At 54.1% G+C, this 20,583-nt stretch overlaps 1 protein-coding gene across 5 annotated transcripts in view; it reads right to left on the reverse strand.

The window, feature by feature from the left end:
* SLC6A6 (solute carrier family 6 member 6) overlaps positions 1-20,583 on the reverse strand; it is an 82,708-nt gene that overhangs the window by 14,257 nt on the left and 47,868 nt on the right. For all 5 annotated transcript variants that reach the window (XM_013054910.2, XM_004738596.3, XM_045063361.1 and 2 more), the window contains 5 exons: positions 14,638-14,770; positions 7,134-7,268; positions 5,821-5,924; positions 5,566-5,690; positions 1,736-1,848 (listed from right to left, as the gene is read on the reverse strand). In XM_013054910.2, coding sequence (XP_012910364.1) covers positions 1,736-1,848; positions 5,566-5,690; positions 5,821-5,924; positions 7,134-7,268; positions 14,638-14,770 — 610 coding nt within the window. The remainder of the gene's footprint in view (positions 1-1,735; positions 1,849-5,565; positions 5,691-5,820; positions 5,925-7,133; positions 7,269-14,637; positions 14,771-20,583) is intronic.

The raw sequence follows: 20,583 nt of genomic DNA on the forward strand, positions 1-20,583 counted from the left end.
CGTCCCAGCCACCCCCCACCGTGGCTGGCTTTGAGAGCTGGCCTCGATGCCCCGAGCTTGCTGGCCACCATGAGGCCTAACTGAGAGGTGCAGATCCCCAGCCAGGCTCCCCCTGCTTCCCAAGGAGAAAACCTAATGAATAAACTGCCTCTCACACTCAGGAAGCAGCTCCCACAGACCAAGAGGCCCACTGGGGGCCCATGGAGATGTCATGCTTTGTCACTTATTAACCTCTGTTTTTGCTTTTTGTTTTCTCGCTAAGAGCTTTGGAAGAAGTTACAAAAGCCATTTGCTTGGGGCCTCTGAAGGCCAAACTCATTAACGAGCGATGATTAATGGAGTCCTCCCGCTGTTCATACAGCTCAGGCCTACCACCAGCTGCACAAGTATTTTGTTTTCAGGCTCCCGAATGTTTCCACTCTGTTCTCTCTGCTAATCCTGAGTCCCCTTCCTGCCAAATCCTTCACTCTGTTCTTGACCTTGCTGGCAGACTGCCTCCTCTCCTCAGTCTGACCTTCTAAGATGGTCCTCCTACCTGGTTCTGAGTCCACAGGGACCCATCCCTGGGCCCTGGTGCAGAGGCTGCTGCCCAGGGGTGGGCAGTCACGCCCTCTCCTGAACTGGCAGCGGGCCTCACCTCTCACGTGGTCCCAGCTAACCAGTGATTTCCCAGGCAGTGGCCAGAGACCCAGACCACCCAGGAGACTAAAAAAGGCCTGCTTTTCAGATGCTGGCCCACCGCTTGCAGGGTTCCGGTCTGGGCATACTACCGGCCTGCCCTGCACATCCTAACTCCCCCGTCCTGGAGCCATGCCTGTGCTCTGAACTGTCCTCTTGAGACAACCCCAAGGAGAACACACGTATCTCCACAGGAAGGTATCCAGGAGTTCACTGTCTGTGCCTCACACTTCATACAAGGCAGTGGAGATACAATCACGTCTATTTACCAGATGAGAAACCAAGTCTCAGAGAGGGGAGGAAAGGTGCCCAATGCCACACAGCAGCATGGAGGTTTATGACTGTGACTCCAAAGCCAGACTTGGCCTCTCGCTGGCTCTCCCTCACATTCCCCCGAGGCCTGAGCCCCAGACGGATGGAATGGAGGAGATAAGACATGCAGGGAACAGACACATGTGGGGTAGTTGGTATAGATGGATTCCTCCCGTGGGAGGGTAGAAGCTGGGTGGCCAGAGGAGAGTGTGGGTCTGAGCGAGGCTCCCCAGTATTTAGTTGTTCACTAAGCCCTGGAGGATCACGGTTTCCCCACGTGGGGAACAACTCGTGGGCTCCAGGCCTCACCGAACAGTAGGTGCTCTGGCTGCACTGGGAGAACCAGGGATGGCCTGGGCCCTAACTATTGTCCCTGCCCCGGACTGCCTGTCTGCAGCGTCACTCACGGCCCCCCGTGGGACCCTCCGTGGGAACACATTATCACCATGCGGTCTTGTCCTTCTCCTTCCCATCCAGGGCTTCATTTTAACCACACCCTTCAAGTGTCCGTTTCCTCCTGGCTGGGGTCAGACACTCGAGCTCTAGGCCAGAGGTCCTCCTCCTGCTGCCCTGAAGCTCTTCCCCGGCAGCCCCTCCAGCCCCCGCAACCGTGGTCCTAGAGGAAGCCTTGTGGGCTTCAGCTGGTTTAAGTCTGATGTGAGGGCTGGAAGGGGAAGGGGCTTTCCCAGAACACCGGTCCCCATGGGCCAGCCCTCCACAGGGCGTCCCCTCGACCCGTACCCACCTGGCTATCCAGTCCAAGCAAGAGAAGCATAATAAAAAAGAGAATGGACCAAAACGTGGGCAGCGGCATCATGGTCACAGCTTTGGGGTATGCAATGAAGGCCAGGCCAGGACCTAGAGGGAAGAGAAAATGGGAGGGGCAGAGGGGGAGGAACATCAGTGACCGGGCCACCCTGGTGCCAGAGCTCACACAAAGACACTCGGGATTGAGGCGATGTCCCAAACCCCAAATGCAGGGAGGAGCCGGGTCTGAATTCTGCCTGGGAGGGGAAGAGCCCAGGCCTGCCTCTCTTTCAGATGGGGTGCACTGGGGCTCAGGTGGGGCCCCGTTTTATCATCTGTCTCCTAGGCAGCAGCACCAATGGCTTCAAAGAATCTGGCAGACACTGGTCATTTGCAGGCGAGAAACGGGACTGAGCCTGGAACTCAGTCTACTGGCTTGAAAAAGGAGCCCCGCCATCCCCCACCCCACCAGAGCAACCACACCAACATTTGCTAGAAGGAAGCCAAGGGGGAAAGACCTGGTTATCTGAACTACTGAAGCCCCCGTTTGTAAAGAGACGGTTTCGACTTCTGAGTTAATGGATAAAACACTGTAGAAGAGCCAAAATCTCCTCAGGGGTGCATGTGAGCACCCCACCTGAGCAGAGCCAAGGCCCAAAACTGAAGGGAGGTGTGCTTGGGGCCAGGCCCCGGGCTCAGGAGACCCTCCGCCACCTCCTCTTTACATCACCACGTGCCCCTGCAGGGCCCTCAGTTTACCCACCTGGGAAGTGAGGGACAGGACCCCAGAAATGCCTCCCCAAGGTGCCTTCTTGTGCTCAGATTCTCAGATGCTAAGACCACTACCCTAGGAAAGGGCTTCTGGTTTCTAAAGAGGGGCCTCTGGCAGATCTGAAGGCAGGGTGTGGGAGACAGGAGCCCCGGCAGCTCAGGGGGCACCTTTCTGACTGGAAACATTCCAGAGTCATAGGGAAAGGTCTCCTCCTGTCTCCAGTGGGCCTGAGGGGAGAAGCCAAGGGGAGGGACCACAACTGAGGCCTGCAGGCGCAAAAGACAGTAGGAAGCAGCAAAAGAAAGGAGGCCTAAAAGGGCCTGGGCTGAAAAAATAAAGTAAAATCCACAACTTTAAAAAAAAAATAAATAAATAAATAAAAGCAATAATAATTTTAAGAAGTCAAGAAACGTGAAGACAAAAAAGGCCTGGAGGGCGGGATATTTAGAGCAGACATCAGAAACCCAAGGACTGGTTTAAGAATGGAAACAACAAAAACAAAAACAAAAACTTGAAAATAAACTGGACCCAGAGACCACACCGTCGGGCGTCAACCACAACTGTGGCAGCAGGGGCTAGCCCTCCCTACCGGCCAGAGTCTAGCCGACTCCGGAAAACCCGACCATGACCTGGTGTCCGCAGGCTGCGGCCGTAGAAAATCCCGTGAGAAGTGAGGGAAGGGGCGCCAGTACCAACCCCAAAGCCCCAGTTGGCAGGAGCCGCATGGGTACCTCGGGGGCCCCTACAGGGCAGCTCTGGCCCACCAGCAGGCTTCAGTGTGTGGGGATTCTTGTCCAGCCGACTGCGAGACAGATGTAAAATGGGGCCCCCCCACCCACCCCCTTGCTGCCCGCCTGGGCCTGGTGGAGGTTTTCTCAACGCGCTCGTTTCTGTATTTCAGTTTTGCCTTTGTCAAGCCAGCCTCTGGGAGAGGGTCTGAGCATCTTTCTCTAAAAGCGCACGGTGAACTATAGAGAGAGAAGTCCATTGAAGGAACGCAGCCGCTCCGAGCACCAACGCATGCCTCTCGGCGAGCAGAGAACGCGCCCCTGCCCGCGCCGCGTGCACTTTGTTCGGCTAAATAAGGATCTGGTTCAAATGCACTTCGCTCAATATGGTGCTCGTTAAAAAGCTTATTAGAGAAAATAATCACCCTTGATGTGTCAGCTGCTCAGACATCACCGTGGGGAATAAACGACAAGGTCTTTGAAGTGGACAGGAGGAAGCAAACCACTTAGGGCGATGATGTAGACATATACAAAAATACCTAGTTGTCCACAGAAAAAGATCTATTTTATATATCGAGAGAGAGATATAAATATCCCACCACCAGATTCACTCCATGCTCCTGGCAATTGCAACTGGTTGGTCGGCCCTCGACTGGAAAAAGCCATGCAAAGGAGCTGCAAATTGTCTCCCCCTCATCACTGGAACGGCCACACTCCCAAGTAGGTGTGGATCTTTCTAGAATTACTCTTGTGTCCTCAGTCTCCGGCCTGCTTCTTGGGGGCTCCTGGGGTTGGAAAGCTGCTGTCTGGGACTGGGGGCAACGGAGAGATGTGTGGGGCTGAGCTGGGGACTTGCCCCCCTTGTCCTGCAACTCTGGGGTACGTGTAAGGATGGCAGAGAAGGTCAGAGGAGCTCAGATGCTTTCTCACATAGGTGAAGACCAGAGCTGTCATGGGCATCCAGGGTTGGTGGGGAGGCAGGAGGTGGGGGCAGTCCTCAAGGCACAGAGGCCTGATCCTCACCAGCCCAAGCAAGCCTCCTGCTCTCAAGCTCAAGCCATGGGTCTCCTCAACTGCACAGCGTGTAGATGTCTAAATGCACAAGGCTGAGGTATCCCTGAGCCCCAGTGCTAGGGTTCTATGGCTGAAGGAGAAGGACACCGCCCAGTTTCCCATGAGGGTAAGGGCAATGCCAAGGCAAGGGCTCCAGCTGTGCCTGACTCTGGTCCACACTGGTCCCTGGAGTTAGGACATTAGTCTCTTCTCTGGGCCTGAGAGAAGCCTCTACCCCAGACCCTCACTTGCTTCCGTGTAGTCCCAGAGAGGTCCTGAGAAATCGGAAGGTCAGGTGCAGCACAGAGCGTGTACAAAATAACCAAAACCTTCCAGGCAGCTGATGATCACGCGCCAAATGAATGGGCAGGATAGGAGTGAGGTGGAAAAGGGGCAAGGGTAGACTGTGGGGATCCTGGGAGCCTATGGTTCTTAATCCCATATCCAAACCACTGCACTTTATAGCTGCGATTCTAGGACTTAGAATATCCAGGGGCAAGTCCTAGAATACTGTGGTACTGAGGCTCTAGGATTCTAGCAACTGAAGACCTCACCATTTTCAGGTTCCAGACCCACCCTGTTGGAGCTCCAGGATCCCAGCCTAGGATCCCAGGCTCGGCAGAGTCCATAATTCTAAGATTCTTTCCTCTACTTCCGGAAGGAGCACCCCACCAACAGATCCCACACCCTGAGGGGGTGACACTGTCCCCCCAACCTACGCCCAACTTGGATCTGTCACCGTCCCAGAGGGTGGCCAGCAGGCCCACTGTCTCTCCCTCTCCCGCTGCCTACGGTGGTGCCTGACACAGGGCAGACTCTGCCAGTAACATCGTGGAATGAATGAACGGGTTTGCTAGAGGGAGTGTGCTGGGAGCAAAGTGCAAAATACAGAAACCAAAGCTGAGAAGGTGGTGATGGAATGCCGGCTGGTGGCTGGCTTGGGCCTGAGTTAGGAAAGTGGTTTCTGCTGCGGAAACCAGGAGTTTGCTGGGGAAGGAGAGGGAGGGAAGACCACACAAAAGTAGCTAAATATTCCCCAACTTACCCAACCCCCTCGTTTCTGCTAACCCTTGAGCCGAATTGCAACGCAAGTGCTTAAAATTTAGCTTAAAATAACTCTTTGATACTTGGGGGACATCTTGGTGGGGGGGGTCCGTTTCGGAAACCAGGCTCGTCCCCCCCCCAAGCCCCCTGGGGTCTGGCTTCATGCCTGCAGTACTCGGCTTACACACTAGGTGGCAGTGCCCACCACCACTGCCACCAATACCACCATACCTGACTCAGCCACATCAGCAATGTCCACCCCTTGCTCTTGTGCCATGAAGCCCAGGATGGAAAAAATTGCGAAGCCAGACACAAAACTGGTACCACTGTTCAGGCATCCCAGCAGCATACAGTCCCTAAGTTACACATATGTCAGGGAGCAAGTTAATTCACAACACAAGGAAGCCACGCTCCCTACTTCTTCTCTTTTTTTCTTTAAACATCATTATTTCTAAGGTCCACCAGGCCCGCTGGCGTGACACTTGCCTGTACGAGTTGTACTTGTACTTGTTGTAGCTCCCCAGAGAGGTCATGGCTCCCAGGCAGATGGCATAGGAGAAGAATATTTGGGTCCCAGCATCAATCCATACCTGTGAGGGTTTGGGTGGGGGTGGCCAAGAAGAGAGAGAAGGGGCTGTTAGAGCCAGCTTCCTGGAGGAGACGGTACAGGTTCCCGGCCACCTGAAGGACTGCACCTCAAAATGTGCAGATTCTTGACTGCAGTCAAAGCATTTATGCTAGAATGTAAGGTGTCTTTCAAGGCAATATTGAGCTGCAAGGAAGCCCAGAAGTCGAAGAAAAACCCAGTCACTCAGCATCAGGACTACGAGGAAGGGCTTTTGGAGCAGATGGACAGGAATTCCAACTATGAAATGAATGCAAGCAAGAGGGCTCCCGCCTGGAGCCTCAGTTTTCACATCCATAAAATGGGCTCTGCTGCACTACTACACAGGTTCTAAGAATAAAGATTAAGCCCAGTGCAAATACATGCTAAGACTGTTAAGTCAAGGCTGCTATTATTACTGTAATTCCTATCGTCTGGGAACCCACAAGTTGGAGCGGGGAGGAACTCCTTAATGGATTATGCAGGCGAAGCCGCTCTCCAGAACCTTCATCCAGCAGCTCTTGATGGCCACAAAGCTGCCTTCCCAACTGTCCTCTGATGTTGGCCAACCCATCCCCTGCCCGCCCCTATTCTGCCCAGGGCAAGAGGGCAGTGGGAAGTGAGCCAAAGCAGCACAGGACCTCAAAGGCCACCTGAAGGCTGAGGATCCTGGTGGCAAAAGGCCCTCAAATGGGCCAATCAGACATCCCAGGGCTTTCTCCAACCCCCTGTGGTCACGCAGCTGAGCGCCAAGAGGTGGACACTCAGTATCTGCCCCTAGACCCTGAGCTCAGCACCAACTCTGAATTCCAACCTCAGCCAAGGAAGCCAGCAGCGCTCGTGGGCCAACTCTCCCCACAATGCCGCCCTCTAGGCCACTGAGGGCAGAGGCCAGGGCCAAGGAAGAGACGAGCTCATCAAAAGACCCTCCCCAACCCTGCCCCTTTCCCTGGCACAGGGCTGGAAGGAGACCATACTTGGCCGGCCTCAGCAGTTCTCCACATGAAAAGATACACACACAGCTGGAAAGGCCTGCGAGCATGGTGGACAACATGCCACAGCACAGCCGGAAAAGTACTGGGGGCTGATGGCCCAACTCGAACTGCGCCCCCAAGACTGGAAGAAACTGCGCGTCAGCTTAGCTTTCCCACACCCTGCCCGGCCCTGGGTGGGAGGACAGGCTGCCCTGCGGTACCTGTGGGTCCTCGAGACGGCTGATGTCAGGGTACAGATAGAACTTGATGCCTGCGCCTGCACCGGGGAGCGTCAGTCCACGGACCAGCAGCACCAGGAGCATAGCGAACGGGAAAGTGGCTGTGAAGTAGACAACCTGTGGGGGTGGGCGGGAGAGAGTAATTCAGGTGTGCCCGTGGCATCAACCACTGCTGTCGAATTCAAGCATCCTCTCCGAGGCCAGGGGTCTGGAACCGAAGCTTGCTGTTTGATCCTGTGTGTGCTGCTTAGCCTCTCTGGGCCTCAGCTGCCTCCCCTGGAACTTGTGTATAATACCAGTCACCTACCTCATAGATGTACTGAGAATCAGTGAAAACAATACTGAGTAGCTAAGCCTTGGAAGTATGAGTGGTGGCCAAAACAGACTCTCTGCCCTCATGCAATAGACATGAAGAAAGAATTTTCTTAATGCAAATTAAGAAAAAAAATGCAGGGTCGCCTGGGTGGCTCAGTTGGTTAAACAGCTGCTTTCAGCTCAGGCATGACCTGATCCCAGCATCCTGGGATCAAGTCCCACATCGGGCTCCTTGCTTGGCAGGGAGCCTGCTTCTCCCTCTGCCTGCCACTCTGTCTGTCTGTGCTTGCTCTCGCTCCTCTCTCTCTGACAAATAAATAAAATCTTAAAAAAAGAAAAAAATGCAAAATAAAACTGTCTACTCTATGTAAAAGGCTTAGCCCAGTGGTCAGCCTGTGCCAGGATGTATCAGCTAACATTAGAACTGTCAGTAGGACTCTTTGAGTGAAGAACCAGTTAGGGGAGGGTTCAAACCCCAGTTCTGTCCCCTTGCTTGCTGTGTGACCTTGGGCATGATGCTTCACCTCTCTGGGCCAGTTCCCTTATGTGTAAATGGAGACTACAGTAATAGAAGACCTCCATCCAGAGGTGAGGCAAGGGTTCAGGGAGCTGTCTGTACCACCACCTGGCATGTAGATGCTCAAGAAATGGGGCTTATTGTCGACAGTGACTTTGCAAGCAGCACAGGGAACTTCTGGGAGGAAATGAAGCTCTAATGCCCGTTGGCCAGGAAACCTGGAAGGCCCCCCGACTTCTTTGGAGCCGCAAGAGGCCCCACAGCCTTCCCCAGATAACACAGCACATCCCAGGCTGCCCAAGGTCAACTGGAGATGGACACCAGAGATGGACACCAAGGTCAACTGGAGATGGACACCAGAGATGCCTGGACTGTTCCATGGCCAAGGTACCACCCTACTTCCTCTCCTCCACCTGGTCTCCAAACACCCTATGCCCTCAGTTCTCTTGGATGGATCCTTCCCTATTTGTTCCTTCAACGGAGGCGTTTCCAGGCAGGGTTCACGCTTGGGAGGGACTCAAAGATGCGTGGCTCTGAACTGACGGTGAGATCCTGGTGTTTCCAGCAGGGTGCCAGCAGAGCAAGGGCTCCCCGGGCACAAGGACCCTTGATGCTCGCTCCGCCCTGCCCCACAAACTGGCGTGCCAGCCACTGTGTTGACAGAGGAGGGACGGGGAGCTCAGCAGGGCTTGAAGACTCGCCTGGGTCATGCCCAGAGCACAGGAGCCGCAGCCAGAGCCCGTGGAGGTGGACCACCTCACTCTGAGCAAAGGCATGAGGCATTTGACTTCACCGATGCAGCACATACAGTAAGTTCCTGTTGACCAACTGAAATGCTAAGACTGGGTCGCAGAGACCCTGACTCCCTCAGGGTCTTAGGGGACCAGGGGACTAGAAAGGGATGACTACACAGCAAGTGTACCCATTTTGTAGGTGAGGAAACTGACACCCAGAGAGCGGGTGAACATGTCAATGGTGTGGGGAGCTGGGGGCGGAGCTGGGTTACTGCAGGGCACTTCTGGGGCCCACATAAGTACCAGACACCTATGGAGGGTGACCGAGCCTTGAACCCCACCTATCTGGCACAGGAATCCTTGATGGAGCACAATTCTTGGGACAGCCGACATCCCTGTGAGTAGAAACAACCACAAAGGGCCTTTGGAAGAGGGCAGGAGGAAAGCTCTCATGGCCTGCCTGGCTCAGCTGCCCTTGGCCAGCCACCACCAAGCAGCATTTACCGAGTGCTTACTGTATGCCTGGCACTATTCTAGGTGTAGTAGTTACTTTGTTGTACTTAGTTGGTCCCATCCTAACCCTTTGAGGCAAGTTTCATTAAGAACCTCATCTTGAAGGTGAGGACACCAAAGCCCCGAGTGTCCACTGCTTGCCCTCAGGTCACACAGCACTAAAGTGCCCCAGAGCCTGCTGCCCGCAGACAACTGTGGCAGAGCAGGAAAACCCCTTTCATGTCTGGTGCTTTATTCCACTCAACCTTCCCAATGACCAGAGGAAGCCTGGACTCCCCAAGGGCACAGGTTGGAATTCAAGCTCTGTGACTGGCTTGCTGTGAGACCTTGAGCAAGCTACTGTCTCTCTGGGCCTCATTTCCCCCCCTGTGAAGTAGGAGGCTCAGACCAGATGAGGTCTGACGTTCCATCCAGCTCTGCCACTCCAGGGGGAGAGAGAGTGTCAGGGAAGACCCGCTAGGGGTGCCCCAGGCTGGGGTTTGGATCCCACCTCTGCCACCTCCCAGCTGGCGGTTTGGCTTCAGCTCCCATCTGTCTGAGGAGGAAAATAAAGGTGCTACCTTCACCTGCCAGCCTCAAGACACCTTCGCAGGGAGGATTCTTCTCCTGCCGCTCCCATTAGGCTAAAGGGCGGGCCCTACGTCTACCTCTGCTGCTCCTCCCCCATCCCTGACGACTTTTCTCCATCTGGGCCTCAGTTTCCCCAGCCCCCCAATCTTCTCCTGAGGCAGAGAACCCTCCCAACTTCCCAAGGGCAAGGTGGCAGGCGTGGAGGGTGGGAACAGGTCAGGAAGCCACAGAAAGGGTGAAAGAAAGAAAAATCAGCATGCCCCCCCACAAGCTGCTCCTCCCTTCCTGCAGACAGGCCCCCCACCGGTTCCCACCTCTGGGCCTTGCTGCAAACCACACCCAGAGGCCCACAAACAATTAACTGCTGACAGCAGGCTGTCCCCAGAGGGCGGCCACTTCAAAGCCAGCCAGGCCCCACTGGGCTGGGCAACAGGGCTCTGGCCAGAGGGCTTTGTGTCAGGGACACAGGAAACCACCCGGGATGGGGGTGGCTTTCCTTGTTTTCATGTATCAAATCTGTTTAACAAGCACTTAAGGAGCACTTGCTGTGTGCCAGGTATAGGCTATGAGCTTTAGGTGTAGTAACTCATTTAACTGCATTTTCCATGGAGAAAACAGGCCCCCAGAGGTGACATCAGGGGCCCTGGGGTCACAGAGCGAATAGGTGGTCGAGGTGGGATATGTCTTCGGCCAGCTGGCTTCGGAGTCCTGTGTCTTTGGTGTGTGTGTGTGTGTTACCGCAGTCCATCCCCTGATCCAGGACAGGACAGCCCCTCCTGCTCACATAGCCTTGCCTAGTCACACCACCTCATCCGCCTCTTTGGAAAGACACCCTTGTTTTTCAAACTCTGCTGCTCTGAGGACAAGCCCCTGAGAGCCATTCTCAACTTTTCCGTGACTCCCCCGGGATCCTCCTGGGAGAGGCTGGTGCCAGCCGCCGCCAGTGGGCCTCTGGTGGTGGCCCAGCAGGCCTTGCCACGGGACGTGGTATTTTTCCATTCTTACTGGCAAGCCTCTGTGGTTCCTCTGAGCCCATGACCCAAAAGCCCTGTGGCCCAACTTCCCTGGAAACTTGCAAGGACAATTCTTCCTCGTTCCCCTCAGGATGGCCCAGAAGGCAGGAGGGAGACGAGTTAGTCTCCCGCTGCCCTGAACTTCCTTTTGGGGATAAAGGCCTGGGCAGTAGGGGTCACTTATCCCAGAGATGGAGGCTCCTAGAGGTGGGGCCACGTATCTGTGCCCAGCATCTAGGCAGGGCCCAAGGGTCTTCATGGCTGCCCTGTGTGTGTCAGAGGGGGAATCACCAACTCCTTTCACATAAGGGGAAACCAAAGCTTAGAGAAGGAAGGGTACATTCCTAAACTCATGCAGCTGGTGGGAGCAAAACTGAGATCCCAAACCAGGTCCGACTCTGACTGGCCACCCCTACCCCGGGTTTGTTTTCACATATGGGGCAGAAGAGTTGGGGGCGCAGCCTCAGGGCACGTCTGTGGTCACATCAGCGAGGGTACTCCCCTTTGGGTCCCCAGCACTTAACTTCCCATGTGATGGTCTGGACTTGGCACCATCCTGGCTTCATGCCCTACCGTCTGGCTAGATGAGGGAGAGGGCAGGCAGCAAGGGATGATTAGGAGGGGAAAGAATGCAGGATGCAGGACACCCAGGTGGGGAGTTGGGTCTGCCTGGGTTCAAATCCCAGCCTGGCCACGGACACCTCTGGATGTGAGGCTGATGGAACCAGCGGTGATCGACAGCCCCAAGAACGGGGCATGGCGCGCATGCGCAACATAGCCTTTGCCGCCATTCTCGCTCTTTGTTGAATGAATGAAGCCCTGGCATATTCAGACCCTTGGAATGATAACAATTACAAAAAAAGGGAACCGAGGCTCAGAAAGGCCAAGTGACTTGAACTTGGGTCCTGAGCTGTCCAGACTCTTCCTCCATTCACCCCCCGCTGGACCAGCATCAGCCACTGAAGCGGGGCCAGGGCCAGGGCCAGGATGAGGTCTGTCCTGCTGCCCCGTGGACCCAGCCCCCACGGCGGCCGTGAACCTGGTCTGCGGCCAGGGCTGAAAGCCATGGCTGGCAGCGGGCGGCAGGCGGGCAGGCAGGCCGGCCATGGAGCTCAAGGAAGTCCACAGAGCCTTACTGTGTTTGTCTTGGCTTCTCTGGGCTGGCCCGTGCTCTGCTATTGTTCTGGGAGCCATGCCTGCCCCTCAGGGGCCTGGAGCGTGAGGAGGAGATTGTCTCCAGGGGCGGGGTTGGGTAGGGGGACCTCTGTCAAGTCACGTCTTCAACTGGCCACAGTTGCAGCCCAGTACCCTCTACATTTTCATTTGATTCTAAACTCCTGCCCCACCCCCTCGCACCACTGTATCTTAAAGGTTGCCCGCTCTTTCTCGGAAACCACAGCTTCCTCCATCAGACTGGGGGCTCCCCCATAGGTCTGGGTCTGATATACCTCAGGGCCTTTGCATTGGCTGTTCTCCCTGGAATATTTTCTCCTCCAGATAGCCACATGGCTTACCCTTTACTTCCTTCAAATCTGTGTCCCAAAGTTACCCTCCTTGGTGAGCCTGCCTGGTCACCCCATTTAAAAGTGCATCCCAGGGCACTTGGGTGGCTCAGTGGGTTAAGCCTCTGCCTTCGGCTCAGGTCATGATCTCAGGGTCCTCGGATCGAGTCCCACATCCGGCTCTCTGCTTGGCAGGGAGCCTGCTTCCTCCTCCCTCTCTCTCTGCCTGTCTCTCTGCCTATTTGTGATCTCTCTCTGTCAAATAAATAAGTAAAATCTTTAAAAAAATTTTTAAAAAAAGCGTACCCCAGAACTTTCTGTTCTCCCTCACCACGTTACTCTTCAGTCCCCACTGACTCCCATGTATTTTACACATTCACCTTGTCGCAACCAACAAATCTCTCAGCTCCCGGATCACAGAGACTTCTGTCTGTCTGTGGACACCCAGCGTATCCCCTGGCTCTATTCCTACAACAGTACCTGACAGGAAGTAGAGGCTCAAAATGTATGAGTACATCAGGAAACGATCATGTCTCCAGCACGGCTGGGGATAAGTGCTCCATAGAAACTTCCAGAAAAACTCACCTCCATGTGGGGAAATAGGAGAGCACAGTGAAGACACGATGGGTGTTTACAACACTGTTTGTGCCAAGCACTGGTGTTGGAGGCACCACATACCTTATTAGAGTCTTCACCTCCACCCATTCTGCACAAGAGAAAGCCAGGGCTTTGAGGGGAGGGAGTGCCCTTGAATAAGCCACTTCACCTCTCCCAGATCAGCTCCCTCCTCATTTGAACAAAGGTGGTAAGGAAATGCTTTGCACATAAGATGGAGGAGGAGTGAAGGGGGTAAAGGGGTGAAGGAGCACCCCAAGGCGCCTGTGGGGATTGCTCGAGGGGCGCTGTTCCTGCCTGAACCAGTGCAATAACGTCACCCTGACCTGATTCCTTTCCAGACTGGGTTTTAGGGCCCTGCTCCAGAATTGTCCCCATTCTGCTTCTGCTCTCCTGGGAACCCAGATCTTGCCCTTAAGTAAATGCTGGGATCTGTTCTGATCTACAACTTCACTTCAAGGGGCTCTTCATCTGGGGAGAGCACGGTCCTTAATGTAAATTCCAGGGCAGCAAAAAGGCCCCTTCTCCGGGAGATGTCACCCCCTGCCCACCACAGTACCTCAAATGCCACCTTAACTTACTCTTTAGACCTTTGGGGGCTTCTAGACCTTAAAGGGATGTTCCCCTGTCAAGATGCAAGTGATAGGAGGGAAATGATAGGTGGGGTTCATATAAAGGCAGGTAAGCCAACTCCTTCTCTGGCCTAGAGCCCCACTGCAGTGATCCCCCCAGAACCCTCCGCACTGCCTTGTCATCACAGTGACCATGACCACGATACTGGCTAGCGTCCTGGTTATCGGGTAACTGTTCAGCTCTAACTTGCCAGTCTTTTAGTTACAGGCTGTCCTTTTCATTATTGGAAATATACCAGTTACACTTACAACCTCAACTGTAAGCTAACATTTTAATAATCAGCTACCACCCGGGTTAATAGCTAACGTTCTGGTCTTCATGTAACCTATTAAATCAGCTGCAAATGTTTCAGCAATGGCTAACGGTCTGGTTAACAACTAACATCTTGGTTTTGAGCAAGTAACTTAATCAGCAGTGAGAAGTTTTCCTTAATTACTGTCATCTTCATTTCCAGCCGAAGTGTTAGTTGTACGATAATTTGGTTAACCAGACTTTGCAACCAAACTCCAACTCTGTGCTTCTCAAACCTCCACGTGCATTTGGATTATCTGGGGATACCGTTCGGACGTGGGTTTTGATTCTCCAAGTGTGGGGCAAGCCCATGGGTCTGCATTTCTAACAAGTCTGTGGGGGATGCTGAAGCTGCCAGTCAGGGCACACTTTGCAAAGCAAGGGTCTGTGTTTGGGGTGAACTGCTGGTAATTAACAATAAACTCACCTTGCTACCTGCTAACTTATCAACACCCCTGTTTGTTATTTGCTAAATCTGCACTGGCAACACCTGGATATGGGAACCAGGAGTGTAGGGAGCTTACGCAGACCCCAGAGAGCCCACCATCTGACTTTCAGGAATTCTGTGAACTAGTTAAACTACCGGGAATGTGAAATCAGACATGGTGGGAGTATATACACCAGGATGTGGGCAAATGCCACAGATCAGGGCCTTACTTTCTTTCAGAGGACTGCTTTAGCAACATACTTGGGCTCTTTGGGCTGGGCTGGTTTCAAGCAGGAGGGTCTGGGGGGTGGGGAGACTCTCTGCTGAGGCAGGGGAGGGATGGACGCACAACTCACCTTCCCTGTGGACTTGACGCCCTTCCAGATGCAGAAGAAGCAGACCAGCCAGACCAGGAGGAGGCAGAGAGCAAGGTCCCACTTTAAGGAGCCAGGGTCGTCGATTCCAGAAGACAAGCTCAGCACGTTGCGCCTTCAAGCAAACAGAGCCACAAGTCAGGTTGCGCCCAGGGACACAGAGAGCTGAGGCCAGGGCTCCCAACAGGCTAGGGTTGAAACCCTGGCTTGGGTGTGTTTCCACAAGCCCCCTCGCCTTTCCAAGCCCTGGAATCCCCAGGGGTCTCTGAAACGGCAATCACCCAGGTCACAGGGGTATGGAGAAGTCAACAAAGGGGACAAATTGAGAGTCCTATGTCAGGTGAACCTGGGTTCAACCCAGTCGGACCTCGGGCAAGTTAAGCACATCTCTATGCCTCAGTTTCCTCATCTGTTAAATGCGTACTAATTCCCATGTGATCGATTCTCAGCAGACCCTTCTTCAGTGTCCACTGTGGGCCAAACACCGGGTTCAAACTTAGCGCTACCATGTGAAAGTCTATGACTTTGGGTTAGTTACCCGACTTCCTGGACCTGAATCTCCTTGTTTGTGAAATGGGGATAACTACCCGACTCTCTGTCCCACCCCTCTTTTGTTATTATTCACCCCTGTTTCATATCTGAATATCCATGAAAATGTAAGCCTCAAGAGGGCAAAGTGTTTGTTCTGTATGTGGCTGCAGAGCACCTACCCACCTCTTTACAGGGATCGCTGTTAAGAGAAAACCCACACGAAGTACCAACGACAAGGTCTGGGATGCAGCCAGCATTGGGTAACCCTTAGCACTCACTCCCGTCCTGGCCTCGAGATGCCCAGATCAGCATCTAGCACCTGAGCAGTGAGGCTCCTCGCCCCAACTCTGCAGGGTTATGAAGGTCTTGAGAAGAGGCAGGGAGACAGTGAGAAGGCTCGCTGGCCTGGCCCAGCATCACACAGCAGAGGCTGGGTCTGTGGAGTCCGAGAACCTCACTGACCTGCAGAAGATGTGTGAGAGCACCTACTCACACACGTCCCTGAGGGGCTGATGCCATCTGAAGTCGGGGTGGGGTTGCACTGGGTGCTAATAGCCAGAAGCCGCAAAACTCGGTGCCAAGACACTGTCCCCATTGTCCCAGAGCGGATACTGCAGCAGTGACTAAGGACAGAGGCATCCAGCCTCAGGGACATCAGGGTGCCCCGTTCCCCTGGCTCCCCAGGCTGCTGAACATGGGAGACAGGGAGCTTGTGCTCCCTGTGTATGAAAAGCCGGGATTCCTTCTAACCAAAGTCAGCTCCTGGTTTGGAGGCCACACACCAGCAAGAGAGGCAGAGAGGGGGCGTGACTTTGTACGCCCTGTAAAACACAGATAACAGCTCCTGCCCCCAGGCCACTGCCTAGGAATGCATTCCAGACCATTCCCTAGCTTCCAGCCAGTTGTGGTCAGGGCTCTGGATGTCAGAAGGTCTGCTGGGCGAGGATACTTCATTGTTTTGCCTTTCCCACTCCACCCCAGCCCCACCCCGTAGAGAAGCTTCAACATAAGGACCTCGAATAAATCCAAGATCCCCATCTCAAGTGGCATCCAAAGCGAGGCCATTTCTTTGGGCCACTGTTGTGCTCTCAGCACCTAGAACAGTGCACAGCACACAGTAGGGTCTCAAAAGATACCTGCTGAGTGAATGAACCAAGGACTCAACTGAGGATACCAGCAAGTTCACACAGCACTCAGAACCAAGTCATGAAGTATTTCCGTTCACCTCAAAAAGGGCCAGTATTCCTGTCCTTGTTTTTGGTGAGAACCCGGACATTAAGGAGCTCCCCTTGGACACCTCTGATGGTGTGTGCTCAGAAGGTCCACAAGGCCTTTCCAACTTATCATCTGATCCAAGGACTAGAGCTCATATGCCCCATGTTACAGATGGGGAAAACCGAGGCAAGAAAGCTTCAACTGCCCACAGACACGCAGCCAGCGGGTGGCAAGGCTGCCACCCTACACCCAAGCCTGTCAGACTCCGAAAGCCTGTGCTCTGCAGACTGCCCCACACTGCTCCTCCAATAAGCAGACAGAATAACACTGAAACCTTAAAAAGAATCTGCCCAGGCCCCTGCTATGGGCCAGGGTCCCCTGAAGCCTCAAGCCAGGGGGCATCCCCTGAGGCAGGCTGTCAGCCAACCGCATCCCGGCTGGGGCCCTGCCAAGCACGTGGATCTGGCGGCTGCAGCTGCTTTAGAACAAAAAGCCCTTCCCTGCGCAGTCTACCGAGCTCAGCGCCTTCAATGAAGGCCCAGGGCATGCTGGGCAGCGGCCCAAGGCTTCCTTGTGAATGGGCAGCGTCAGGGAGAGTACTTTGCACCTCCACACCTTTGGGCCCGCTGCAATGCCAGCTACACGGTCCTCATGCTGCCAGGGAAGCCTTTCCCGCTGCTCTGCACACAACTGACTGGAGTCCCCGTCTGTCTCCCCAGCCGTCCCCTCACACCAGATGTCACCTTCAGGTGAAAACGTCTGGCCTGCCTACCAGTCTTCAGAGAGCCTGAGAACAAGGATCTCACAGACAGGCACACAGTAGATGCTCAGCTCATGCTGAGAAGGTCCCCAGCCTTTTCTTGTCTCCTCTGGGCAAGTCAGCTGAGAAGCTTGAAACCCCAGAGCCTGAGCTCCTCCCTTCCCTGTGTGACCACACCAAGCAAGGTCGGTTCACGGACACTCTTTCTAAAGCTCCTCCTACCCCTGTGCAGGGTAAACCAGTGGTGCCTATGACAGATGGCAGGCTGGCTCTGGGCAGCCGACCAGCTCCGGAAGCTGGGAAACCAAGTCTCCAAGGCCGGTGGTCATCTTCTTGTAGGAGTTCATGATGCCTCTTGGTGGCACCATAAGGAATGTTCTCTTTGACCCAGCCATACTCCATGCCCGAGCCTCTCTCCCATAATTACTCTTGCACCTGTGGCCAACGACAGGGACCACCCCAAGCTATTCAATACAGCACTGTCTATAGGAGCAACAGATTGGAAACCACCCAAGTGGCCATCAGTAGGGGCTCAGCAGCACAGAGAAGACACAAGGTGAACTCCAATGCCGCAGGGCCTGCGAGACAGTGGGAAAGCTCCCAGTGAGCAGATAAGAAACGATATATCCTGCAGATAAAGTGAAGAAAGCAAGGTGAACGGGGCTTATGGCATGTGCCCTATTGTGTTAAAAAGGGAAGGGGGTGGATGTACATTTGTGCTTGAATGCGCACAGACTATTTTTGGCAGGACACACTAGACGCTGCTGCTCATGGGGCGGGGGACCTGGTGGTGGGACGCGGGGGAGGGGAATGCACTTGGCCTTGGGTATCGTTTTTTTGTACTTGAATGTTTTTCTCTTTGGATGTTTGATGTTTTTAGATGAATGATTCAATGTTTTTAATAGCACCTTTATAAAAATTATTTAAAAGTCTTGAAAATGTTTGTAATGGGCCATACAGACGTTCTAGGAATGGAATGAATGTGTCTCATCAGTCAGGGGTTGTCAAAATAGAGCCCAATGTGGGCTTGGGGCCAAAATGACGGACATCCTTTCCAAAGATAGCTCTGGGTAGCCGTGGAGGTTGGAGAGTGTGGGGGCCATCCAAATCCTTTTTTGAAAGGACCCCGCATGAAAGACCCTCCACAGGTCCCTGCTGGTGGGACTCCCAGGGCCTCAGCCACAGAGTGGCGGAGAGGGATCTGCTGGGCCTTCCCGTGGTGGTGAGAGGGCTCAATAAACTGTAGAGTGTTGTGCCCCAGAGAACAGCCATAGTGCACTGCCCCTCAGCGGTCTCTTAACCACCCCAGGAGATGGCATGGTACCCCAAATTCAGCCACATGTCCCCAGCACTGCCACCATTCCTCTATGGACCCTTCTGCTTCCCAGAGCTTTTTCAGTGGCCTTCCCACTTGTCTTCCTGCCTCCACGGTCACCCTCCCCCCAAGTCTGTTCTCATCAAGAGAGAATCTGTCCAGACCCAAGTCAGGTGGACACCACTCCACCATTCCACATCCTCCCATGGCTCCTACCTACCTGGCTAAGAGGCCCTCCTAACCTGCCCTATCCCTTCTGGCCTCCTTGAATAAGGTGACCAAATACTCTTACCATTCAGACCTATTAATGACACTGGGACCACAGGTTATCAACGGGACAAGTTCATGGGTGCTGGTCCCATCTCCAACCTCATCCCCCATATGGCCCCTTTAGCCACAGTGTCTTCTAAAGAGACTGAGCACATTCCTGCCTCAGGACCTTTGAAAAGTTTGTCAGTCACTTGTTATATGACATGACGACCACCTCCCTGCGTCATTTCAGGTCCCTGTTCAAATGTTACTTCGCCAGGACAGCCTTTCCTGGCCATCATTATAGTCACTCTCCTTCCCCTGCCCTGGCTTTGCTTTTCATTATTGATCACTGCTTTTCTATTACAATTTTATTGGGGCCATCCATTTAATGTCCATTGGTCTTACTAGAATGCCATCTCCTTTGGAGGCTGGGCCCGTGTCTGATCACTGCTGGATCCAGAACAGTGGCTGGCGCAGAGGAGTTGTTCAACAGACATTAACGGAGTAAATGAATCATACCCATTTGGTTGATGGGGAAACTGAGGCCAGAGAGGTTCAGGAATTCACCTGAAATGACCCAGACTAAAAACAAAAACAAAAACAAAAAAAAAAAACAACCCTGGGCCTGAATCCCTTTTTCTGATGCCACCCTGGGGACCAGCCACCCGTGTGCCTGGTCCTATGCTGCCCTTCACGAGGGCCCCCAGCATCCCAGGCTTCCTGACACTGCTCATCCAGAGGGAGGAGACCCAGAGGTGAGCTGCATTCTTGTCCAAGAATAGTAATGATTCATTCCAGGGTGGGATCCAAAAGAGTCGCCTGGACGTCTGTTGTGAGTCGGCCGCCCCGCTGCCGTCCAGCCAGCACTCAGAGATGTAAATACGTCCTCCGAGTGGGCCAAATCGTTTCCTTTTGACTGCCGGCCAGCCATTTATTGGCCCTGGCTCTTCCCTGGAGACTGGCGGAGGCAACAATTATAAAAGAGCCCGTCCGCCCTGAGCATGGGGCCACACAAGGCTTTCTCCACCGCCTCCTCCTTCCGACAGCTGCAGGGGAAGATTGGCTGAGCACGGCTTGTTTGCAAATATGACTCATTTCTTTGATTCTAATAAAGTCTAATGATACGTGCTGAGCTCCCGGGGGGGCTCGGGAGGAACCAGGGAGGAAGGCATGGCTCCGGCCTGATGGAGGGCATGGGGCCAGATTTGGCCCCGCCTGCTTTCCAGGGCTGGGGTGAAGCAGGGCCCTTAGGATAGAGTGAGGACCCCAGAGGAGGGACCAGCAGGATGAGGTTAACCAGGGGCACAAGCTCTGTTTTCCATCAGATCAACTCTGAGTCGAATTATAAAGCCAGTGTGAAATGACTATCTCCGGGGGCCTGGTGGCTTTCACAGGGCTCTGGAAGAGGTCATCTCACTGGCTCCTGCTGACAATGGTGCTTTAGCATTACAGATGGGGTGGGTGTTGTGGGGGGGGGGACCATGCCAAGAGGGGACCCCCGTGACCTGAGAGTAGGTCGCACACACATGGCACAGTGTTACCTGTGACCGTGGACCTGTGGCTGGTGGGGACACAGACCCCAATGTCAGAGATGAGGGCTGGCAGCCCTCTTCCATCTAGCTGCTTGTGTAACCTTGGGCAAGTCACTTAACTTCTCTGGCCCTCAGTGTCATACCCAATAAGCCATGACTGGAGGCCCTATCCTTAGCATGTCACTCTTTAACTTGTGCCAGACTGTGACCTCAAGGTTCAGAGAGGAGGTGACTGCCCTGAGGCCATGCAGTGGGGACTTGTGGGGGCCAGAGGCAGTGTCCCTGCTCTAAGGGAACTGGACATCACCCATACTCTCTCTCAG

This window comes from Mustela putorius, unplaced genomic scaffold, assembly GCF_011764305.1.
Source record: "Mustela putorius furo isolate JIRA1106 unplaced genomic scaffold, ASM1176430v1.1 tig00003850_pilon_pilon_pilon, whole genome shotgun sequence".
NCBI classification, from domain to species: Eukaryota; Metazoa; Chordata; class Mammalia; order Carnivora; family Mustelidae; genus Mustela; species Mustela putorius.